An 11,120-nucleotide genomic window follows, 5' to 3' on the forward strand; every position below is an offset into this window, starting at 1 on the left:
TAAGACTAGATCAGGCAAAGAAAACTTGGCCTTCCATGATGTACTATTTTATGATTCACATAGGAATAGGAAATCAATTAGCTTTCACCATGATTAGTCAGTGAAGCTTGGCAAACTTTTATGTGTTTCATATTTTCTATGCATGTTTATGGTCATTGACATTACACAAGTTTTGTACGAGTTGTAGAGTGATTAGTTCTGATGTATTCATTTACGTCCGAATGTTATTCATTTTCTCTGTAGCTTGGACATGGGATCTCCAGACGTTGTGCCAGATAGGAAGGTAGCAGTCCAGGGACATGGAGTAAGCACCAGCTCTGCAAACTACGAGCTGATGACCACTCCAGTCAGCATCTGCTCGGTCATTGCCATCCAGGTCGCTGGGAAGGTTGCCCTCCTCCACGCAGACTCCAGCATCTCTCGAGATGACATCGAAGAAGTTGTCAAGCAACTGTCGGACACGAGTAGTCGTGGGTCGGTTAAGCCAAAGCTCAGCTACGTCTGCTCCAACAAGGCCGGCTACTTGGCAACCTGGACCGAGATCATGTACGGACAGCTGCCAGAGTTCTGCTACCCAAAGAGATCCTGTATCAAGTTTTCGGCGGGCGAGTTCAAAATTTGTGACGTCACAGAGGCAAAGGAAGAGTTCTTCCACTTGCCGAGGTGGGATACGGATGCTCTTGTTGACACAGAGTGCCTGTGGGCATCCCTTTACTTCACCAACGTCATCCGCTTTGGACCTATCCTCCTGGACAGTCCTAAAGATCTTGAGACAGCGTTGATGGCTGCTGGCAATGCCCTGTCCGCGGTCCACCTTCTGAGCTTTGACGGCTTCATCAAGGAGATCCAGGTGGATGCCTTCCTGCAACGCTACTGGAAGACCACCATTTTGGGGAAATTCCTGGAGGAGTTCGCCCCGCTCCTGGTGCCCGTCCTGAAGGACTTCTGTCACCTGAGTGTTGCAGAGACTCTGGACAGTGATCTGGTTGGCGATGAGGATCGCATCAAGGTCGAGGAAGCAGTTATTGACTATGGGATCCTTGTCCTGTCTTACTTGGATTGCCTGACAGATTTCAGCTATCCAACTGCAGTCAGACACAAGCCTGGAGATGCAGATGAAGGGACCACTTCTGTATTGTCAGCAGAGGGCCTGCAATCCAAGAAGACCGACAAGACTTCACCAAAAGCAACAAAAGGGTCAGATAAGTCCAACAGAGTTGATGCTACCACCTTCGAGGAAACTTTTGGCAATGTGACACTTAGTACGGCAGGTTCCACTGCTCACTCAAGGGCTCGCCGGGCCAGTGCTATCAAACTCTTTGAGAAGAAAAGGTAGAAAAATTTTCCTCTAGCTAAAATATGACACTTATTTTTAGTCTTTGCCAAAGGCTGAGGGCATTGCAGAAAAGTATGATTTTGATGCAGAAACCACATTTATGATTCAAAGAGTGTTGAAACTTGCAGAATGATCAATTGATTTGCAGTAGGTTAGGAATGATTGGTTTTCTTAACATACGACGAGCATTGAGGAAGTAATTGTACGCATTGTAATTACTATAATGAATCCTTCAATGCCTGCACAAGCATGCCATATGTCACAAAATTTGGCTGAAGAAGACAGTTTGCTATATCTTAAATCCTACTATTTATGATTGAGCATGCTCTCTAAATTTCCATCTTTATTTTACTGCTTTGAATATAGGGATTCTGATTGTATACAGAAGAAAGATGTTTGAAACCTGTGTTAACTCTTTATGTGCCACGTTCGCACGTCCGACTCAGTCGACGGCATGCCAACTTCGCATGTTCTGCTCAACAAACAAAGCCGCCGAAACCGATCGATAAATCGCTAATCCCCCGGTACAATAAAAGCGTTTCTCGCGCTTTTGTTCCTCTCACTTAGGGCTTGCAGTCTATGTGGTGGTTAACTATCAAGCGGTGTTCCTAACTAGATTTGCGTTTACATTTTAAGTTTCTGTCATGGTTTTATGTGCAAAAGTCACGCCTTTACAGTAATGTAGCAACTGGTCATTTAAAAGAAATTTTGAAATAGATTTGTCATACAATGTATATCACAGCAAAGTTTGGCATTCCTCTAACACTTTGCTCACTATCATGTCCAGCTTAACAGAAATTTGAAGAAGTTATACAAATAATTGGAAACGCAGAATTCTTTCTCAAAGCATGACTACCTTCGTGTCTCAGAATAACGTGGCACACAGGGGGTTGCCACCATGGCACATAAAGAGTTAATGCAGTGCATCATGATTGGCAGATGGATAACATTCTCTGATAAAATCAGTTTTTGTATGCTGATTATGCTGTAATGGGTTGTACTTCAAACAGTGTCTCAGATTCATTGTGGCTCCTTATGATTTGTAGATTGCTGTGTACATTCAAAGAGATATTTACATTACTTATGATCTTTTATTTGTAGATATGTAAGTTCTTGAGACTGAAGCAAAGTGATCAAATGCATACTACACTGCTTAAAGGGAAGATAAACCCAAAGAACAATGTGGATTGAGTGAAAGCAGCAACATTAGTAGAACACATCAGTGAAATTTTGAGAAAAATCGGACAATCGATGCAAAAGTTATGAATTTTTAAAGTTTTGGTGTTGGAACTGCTGGATGAGGAGACTACTAGAGGTTATGACGTATGAGTGGACTACAATATCAAGAAAATATAAAGAAAATACTACAAAAATCCATTTTTCATGAAAATTACAAATTCCATCAACTTGATATTGACATATGTTAAGGGTAGCAATTATTCCCCCTGCTTTCTGAAAGCGGTTGGTCCACTGCTCTTTCATAATTCTAGAAAAGTGAATTTTTGTTGAATATCCTTTATATTTTCTTTGTATTGTTGTCCACTCATACGTCATATCCTCTAGTAGTCTCCTCATCCAGCGGTTCCACACCAAAACTTTAAAAATTCATAACTTTTGCATCGATTGTCCGATTTTTCTCAAACTTTCACTGATGTGTTCTACTAATGTTGCTGCTTTCACTCAATCAACATTGCTCTTGGGTTTACCTTCCCTTTAATAAGTTACACTGCAGTTTTTGTATATATGCCAAGTGTGAGCATAAAAGTATTTGAATGAATAAAGTGTGATTTTGTCCTTTAAATTGGCATTTTATGGTTGAACGTGATTTTATAGATTGCTAGCATATACAAATTTGTGCTAAAACTGTATTTGCTGGCTGAGTGAATGGCATTTAAAGTTTATTTCCTAACATGAGAGCTTGGAAAAGGCATAATCATAGGAATGTGACATGTCAGAGTGAGCAGAGCATTAAGGTGGTTGTTACAGTACAATGAGACCGATTGGTGTGAATCACAATATTTGTCAATTTGAGCCAATACTGCTCACAACTGTGTCCTGGTAATGTCACTTTGTAGTGAAAATGAATTGGGATTGTTGTACATTGAAGATATTTAGGTTTATTGATGTATTTAATTGTGTAGTATAAATGGTAGAAGATTCTGAGAAATTAAGTTACAATAGCTCCTGATAGAGAATGATTTCCTTTCCTATGAGTGTCTCATGGAAGACAAATCGTACTGTTGGAACAATTTGTACAAAGTTCAAGTCATAAAGTATCTACAAAACATATGTACAAATGTGTATATAATGAGAAAACATTGCATAGCATACCCTTACAAGGATAACAAAGAAGTAAATGTAGGGACAAAAAATATATCTTCTCGACATTGTTCATTGGTTTCATTAATTTTACTGTTCTTTACTGTTCTTCTTTTTTAAGTTTGTCAGTGTTCTTCTATCTGCACTGTGAATAACAGGTGCAGAAAAACCATCGTGGCATTAAACACTTGCAAATTGGAGTTTACAGCCCCCCCCCCCCCCCCCCCCCCGCATAAAACTTTTGTGAATTTACCTTTTGCACTCAATGCATAGAGAAAAATGTATAGAAAAACAAACGCCCTCTAAAATGTGCATTTTACCTTTGCAAATCTTGATTCCTCGGGAAATTTGCGAAATTTTCTTGCAAGGGAGAATTTATTGTTTTACAGTAAGTCATGGCTCCTTGGGAAGACATGATCACTTTTTTTTTTAATATGCCATACTTACATTTTAAGTTTGGGAGGAGGAGTTTGAAAAGCATTTTGCTGTGATATATAATGAGTGAAGAAAGTCTCCGCTTCTACAGCTTTGCTTCTGTGGAGTATGTTGGGAAATGCTGCAGGCTACATTGATGTTAAAGAAGGGGGTGGGGATGGTGGGGGGGGGGGGGGAGGAGGGGGGGAGGGGATAAGCAATTCATACTCCTGCAAAACATGACTTCCAGTCATAAAACCATCAATTCCAGGAACTGCTGTTATCTGGGAAACAATAGATTTCAACAAATCAAACATTTGGCGGCAAAAATAGTCAAGGGATCTTCTCTGTTGATGCCGATTTCACCTGTTCTCAATAGTTAATACCAGCTTGTTGTTGATATACCAAGTATTCTGGTCCTTGTCTTCACACTTCTCTTGGTGAAAAGTACTTTGTGTTTGGCAAAACTGTTCTTTTTTATAATAATGCACTGTTTTCCTTCTTTGAACTTTTACTTGTTTTTGTTTTTATGAAAGAGACTGATTTGTATGACATGGTGCTCTTGAGCAAGACAACAGAGTAGAGTACCTTTCCCCATGTTATCTGAACACATTTTCATCTGTAGCATTCCCCCCCCCTCCTGTTTAAAATGATGCTATGATGATAGTTGGGCTATAGCTTGCTATAACATATTAATGTTCCCTATGCTCTTTACAAAATCCATTTTACCATACACACAAATAAACTTTTAACATACATGTACAGTGTATTACTGTCAAAGTAGTATTTAAAATGAATGCATGATACATACAGCACACAACATAGACTATAATTTAGTATAACCTAAAAACAACAACAATAGTAGATTCAATTGCTTTCTCTGCGATTGGTTCAAGTTCAAGTTCATTTTTATTTTTCTCCATTTCTACACAATCAATAACACATAAGTATGCACAGTGTATGAAAGGTACGATTGAAAAATAATCACATAAAGTTATCTCAATGTCAGGTAGTGTACAAGAGAGAGAGATATTAATGTTAACCGCCCCCCCCCCCCCCCCCCGAACATTGAAAATATATGTTGCTTGAAGGTTTGCAGCAGTGAACACTGTAGACATGTTGATGTCTGTGTAGATACATGTATTTCACATGACTTTTTTTTTTTCTGCCCTTGTTTTGGTGTGGCTCAAACCTGTGGCAAACTGCCTCTCTTATTTTGTCGTTTTCTTTTGAAGTGGATACGTTGTCGTGATAGACAGGGTCCCTGAGCAGTGCTCATCATTGACAATGTGATAGATGTCCCTAAGTTGCCTAGTGTCTTCTTGCAAACACACTTAAGGAGACTTTAGTATGCACTCACAAATGAAAGTTTGCACAGTGCCTTAAAGGGATGGTATAGTATTGGTGGAGGTGATGATTTTGCCTCTAACTTTTTCTTCTTCTTTTTTGTGCGACACTTAGAAACCACTTCATGAAATGTTAAAGAGTATACAATTCTAAGAGGAATTCAGAGTTCATTTGATGAAAATTGGTTTTAAAATAGCTGAGATGTCCAAGACAATGTGATCCTAATAAAAGATGGGACCCACCTTTCATTAGGATCTTTTTGCTTTGCTTTGTTTTCTGATATCTCAACCATTTCAAAACTGATTTTCATCAAATAAACTCTAAATTCCTCTCAGAATTTTATGCTCTGGAACATGTCATGAAGTGTTTTTTTTTTAAGTATCTCGCAAAAAGTTAAGAGATGAGTTCTCAAATCAACCAATACTATGCCATCCCTTTAATGTTTGGCAAGTGCTGCATAGAGACTTTTAAATTCCTTTATTTACTCTTCACCCCTTTGTGAAATCTTCTTTCAGTCTCACTTCAAGTGTCTTGCCCCCCCCCCTCCCGCCCCCCCCCCCCCCCCCCCGTTTCATTTTTTTTTAATGTCTCAGTGTCTGAATTTGTTTTTCTCTCTGCTTCTCTCTGGATAAATTCACTTTTCTTTATCTTTTTCCCTTTCTGCATTTCTTTATAAGTTATACATAGAGTATGATTTGTTTTTAAATCTCTTTCTATTTCTTTCTTATTTTAAGACAATCTTTTCTACCTCTGTATGTCTATGTGTTTGTTTTCCTCTGTTTCCAGCCGTATGTGTTCTTTCTTTTTTTTTCTCTCTCTCTTTTAATCCACCTTTCACTTTTCTGTTACAGGCATCTTGACAATTAATCTCTCCAGACAAAAAAAAAAGTGTGTAAGAGTTGTAACATACAGTACTTGGTTAAAAGTATTTTACACCTAAAAGTGTACATGTAATGTAATTGCCAAATGTAGTGTTGTGTGCCATGTCAAAGGCACACTTGAAGAGTTTGTTCGCAAAAACCGATAAGTCCATATTTGCCAAATGGAGATATTTGCGATTAAAGGTCAAGAAAAATAAAGAGAATAATAAGAAAATTTTTGCTTCTTTTGACTTAACTTCAAAGGTGTACCTTTATATGTAGTGACCAATATAATCATTTAAAAGGTATTATTTTGTACTTTATGACAGAGGCTGTACTTCAAAATCTTCAAAAATGGACTTATCGGTTTTTGCAAACAAACTCTTAACTTCATACCTGTAAGGTCTGTAGCCTTGGCTAGAGTCTTTTGTACATTTAAGCAAGCTCGTATTTCATTACATTGTTAGAGATGTGTATTGACAGAACTTGACTTGAAGCAAACAATAAACAAACAAAGTTCAAATTTAGGCATAACTGTTCTATTGCCTGAATAGGTACTATATCTCTGTATATCATTGATTTCTAATTTGATGTTAATTCTACTGTAATTCATTTATGATAAAGCAGGTTATGCATTTATTAAAAAAAAATGAAGTGCATATGTTTCATAGAAATGTCTCCATGTATTTCCATATACTCTGTACTCGCACCTTTGCTTTAATAGAGGGGAAAAAAATGGAGTTATGTGCTTATTGTGAAATAATTGATATTCATTGTAAGCTTAGTGACTATGCAGTTATATGTCACTTTTTTATCGTGGATAATATGTTAGAAAAATAAAAACAGAATTTTGAGATTGGAATTGATTGGAAATGAAAAAAAAAAAAAAATCAGTCTTGTATAAAACAAATTTTGTCCTTCTTCTTTGAAAGCTCTTGAAACTTATTTTGCATTGGCATTGATTATCTCTGTCTTACCTGTTGCCCTATCATTAAGGTGAATTAAAATGTAACACATACATAGTTGATGCTCATATCTGTATTGGTGATATGTGCAAATTTGAACACTTGGTGTTTTGTGCATTTATGGTCATAACATAGTACATGATGTTAATTGTAGAGTATATCATATAGTAATTGTATTGCACATTATATACCATTGCTTTATCCATTTATGCAATACTAAAATAGGATTAACTGGACAGAGCATGATCACAGTCCATCAAAAGATAAAGCCACGACTGTGATAATATTAATTGGACAATATTGCATACAATTTTTAATTGGTTTCAAAAATAGTTCAAAAACTCTTGGAAGTAATTATTATGCACTTGGGTATTGTGCTTTCTATTAGTATTCATAAATATAAACAAATTGATGTAATCTTTGAATGATATCAATGTTCTATATGCTTCAATGTATAATTCTAAGTTGAGCCATGGAAAGAAATTCTTCAGCTGTGTGATTGATTGATGAACTTAAGTGAAATAAAAGTTATTTGCTTGCTATCCAAAGTATGTTGTTATATCAATGTGTCATTTTTTTTTTCACTAAAAAACAAAAAGTCTTGTTTTTTTTTTGGATGTGTGGAGGAAAACAGAGACACATACATTTATTGAGTGTGAGACTTTCTTGCCTCTAAAGTACTCATAAACAGGAAGAGACCTTCAAGTATACATTATTGTGTTCCATAATGTGTTTCTAAAAGTTTTTCCCATACTGATTTTTTGTTTGCCTGTTTGCATTCATCAGAGGAGGAACAAAACTTGTCAAGTGTCAGGTGATTAATCATGTCAGGTGATTAATCATGTGATCAGAACAAAAGGATTTTTAAGACCACTGTGATGTTGGGTTTAAGCAGTTAATTTTGTGAAAAATGAACTGACTTCATGACCAGTTTATTCACCACATTTTTTTCCTTCAATGATGATGATATGTTGCAAATCTTAATGTGTGTCAGCAATTTCACGAATGAATTAATTTGTAGGCAATAATTAAAGTGACAGAAAGAGAAATTTTATCATTTTTTTCGACAGAAGCGTTTTAATAGTAGTAGTAGCAGCAGCAGCAAAGATAATGATAATGATGATGATAATGATAATGATAATCATGATGATAATAATGATGATGATGATGATAATGATAATAATAATCACAATCATAATCACAATCATAATCACAGTCAAAATCTCAATCACAATCTCAATCATAATCACAATCACAATCACAATCACAATCACAATCACAATCACAATCACAATCACAATCACAATCACAATCACAATCACAATCACAATCACAATCACAATCACAATTACAATTACAATCACAATCACAATCACAATCACAATCATAATCAGGTCTTTAATACCCAAGGTAGCCTCTTCAGTATTGCCACTGCTCTACCAGAGGCCCCTGCCATTTGTTAGCATTTTCCCAACTTGGAAGATATACAAATTGCACTTCTGTGTATAGAGAGGTGATATTTTGTTATCAATTACTGTACTTGAACATCAGTTAACTCACAAAAAGAACAAAAATAGAAACACAATGATGTGCATGATGTATAGAGTAACTGACTGACACTCACTCAGATCGATAGTGTAGAAGAGTATACCATCATATATGTGAGTTTCTCGTGATGGAATAGAATGGTGGGGGGGGGGGGGGCATGTTTTCAGGGAGTGAAAGCAACAGGTGTTTAGATGAATGATGTGTCTTTTACTGCTTGTCGTTAAAGAGAACATTTATTTTAGACTTCTAATCATAGCGAGCAATAGCTCTGATAGATACATCATAAAAGAGAAAATGCTGCAACATATTGCGGCAAGTTAATGAACCAATGCCAGATGAATAATGTTGAGATATGATATACATGACCCCACAGAGAGAGAGAGAGAGAAAGAGAGGGGGGGGGGTGGGGAGAGAGGGCAGGTGTATTTTTCACTGTGAAAACCAAGAATAGCATTTTGAGTGTGAAAGAGAAGCTGCCTTTGTTGACCATGAACTTTTATGCACTAGATGTCATTTCTTCAACTCTATTCATGAAAGAGAGAGAGACTGGATTGAATGGGGAGGAGGTGATGTGTGGAAGTCTTGATAAGAAATCCTTTTGTGAGAAAGAATAGTAAAGATGTCAATGTAACGAGTGTGGGGATATAATATCTACAATAATTGTGTGGGGAATACAGGATCGAAAGAGATAAAATAGATACTGGAGGAGATGGAATGATTTTGTGAGAGAAAGGAAAGAGAAAAGAGAGAGAGAGAGAGAGAGAGAGAGAGAAGGAGAGATGAGTGGAGGTTGAGTACTGCAAAATAAGGCCTATGTGAATGTATATAAAGTGTGTGTATATTACCACTCATGAAATATCTATGTGTTTTAAGTATAGATGGATGAAAGAAGGAGAAAAATGTCAATGCCAATTACTTTTGTAGATAGAATCTGGTAGTTTTGCAGAACTTTTCTCTAATCATGATAAAATTTTGTTTGGCTTTTTTTTGTTATTTTTTTTATTGATACTTTATGAGAAAGATTTTACATGATTCTATCATAGGAAGTATTTGTAAGGGTTAAAAAAAATATGAAATACGAATGTACCTTTTTTATTCTTCTTGAAATTACTTGTAGAAGGATTCAAGTCCATATTCCAAGCATATTTCTTGAAGTGCTTCACAGATAACTCAAATCTTGTGAGAATATTTTGTCCGTGCAGAGCCAAGGCACTGCTGATCACTGTTTGGGCAGCTTTAATGAGTGTGCCTCATGAGTTTGACACCCACGAATCATAAAGCCCACGAGTCATACAGCCCATGAGTCCGACACGAGGCAAATAAGGCCCACAAGTTAGACACTAAGCAAACAAGGCCCATGAAATCAACACATTAAGCCTTGTGATATAATGTTGAAGTTGTGGGTCATTTTTACCTAGTGTTGAACTCGGCCTTTTTTGCTTAGTTTTGATTTTGAGGGCCTTATGTGCTTAAGTGTTGAACTCTTGGTGTGTATGACTTGTGGGTTGTATGACTCATGGACCTCTATTCAATAGGCCCGTTCACACACAAGGGAAAAAGTGCGATTTAAAAATCGAGTTTCTTATCGCGATCAAAATTTCGAAATTTTTTCCTGTGTGGACAGAAAAATTTCACTAATTTTCGCGATCCTAATCGCGATCCAACTCGCACTATTAGTGCGATTTTTCAGAATAATCGCAATTATTTTGCCAAGCGTCGTGTGTGTGAGTGCGATCGAGATTAGGAAATCGGTATTTTTAATCCCATCTTTCGTAGCGCGTGAACGTCAACATTATTGGGACCGCGGGGTCAGTCTTCGGTCATGCAAGTTTCGCGCATGCGCAATTTGGCCACTGATCGTCCTTTCCTTGCTGCGAAGTGCGATTTTTCCTTGTGTATGAATGGTCGAAAAAGAAATCGAAATTTGGATCGCCATTGTAATTTCGATTTTTGTTGTGTGTGCACGGGCCTAATGTCAAACTGCTGGGCCATAGGTGAGTGTCGGTCTGGTAAGATAACCCCGCTTCAATCATGAGTGAATAATCTAAACGTGACAGGTTCCATGTGGGTCTCTTCCCAGCTTAATCTGTGTAGCTTTGCTGCCATTGTTTTCATGCCAACTAGATGTAGTGGCGGTGCCATAAAAGTGGACACAAATATCCCCCAGTCATCAGTCATGAATGCATGACTGATGTATTGATATGCAGTATACAATTATATATAACCCCTCCATGCGCAGTACGCCAAAAATAACTCCGATAAGAGGATACTAGCCTCTATGATGACAGAAGCAAAGAATAACTTCATGCATAATTTCTGTCGCCCACTTAC

The 11,120-nt window shown here is 37.1% G+C and overlaps 1 protein-coding gene across 1 annotated transcript; it reads left to right on the forward strand.

Annotated features, from left to right (window-relative positions):
* Positions 1-250: 250 nt before the first annotated feature.
* LOC140234014 (uncharacterized) lies at positions 251-1,336 on the forward strand. The gene has a single exon (XM_072314096.1). The coding sequence runs from the start codon at positions 251-253 to the stop codon at positions 1,334-1,336; it is 1,086 nt and encodes a 361-aa protein (XP_072170197.1).
* The last annotated feature ends 9,784 nt before the right edge of the window (positions 1,337-11,120 follow it).

The sequence above is a fragment of the Diadema setosum genome, chromosome 10, assembly GCF_964275005.1.
Source record: "Diadema setosum chromosome 10, eeDiaSeto1, whole genome shotgun sequence".
In the NCBI taxonomy this organism is placed as follows: Eukaryota; Metazoa; Echinodermata; class Echinoidea; order Diadematoida; family Diadematidae; genus Diadema; species Diadema setosum.

Coding starts and splice junctions, on each gene's coding strand:
- LOC140234014 (XM_072314096.1), top strand. CDS start 251: ATGGGATCTCCAGACGTTGTGCCAGATAGGAAGGTAGCAGTCCAGGGA.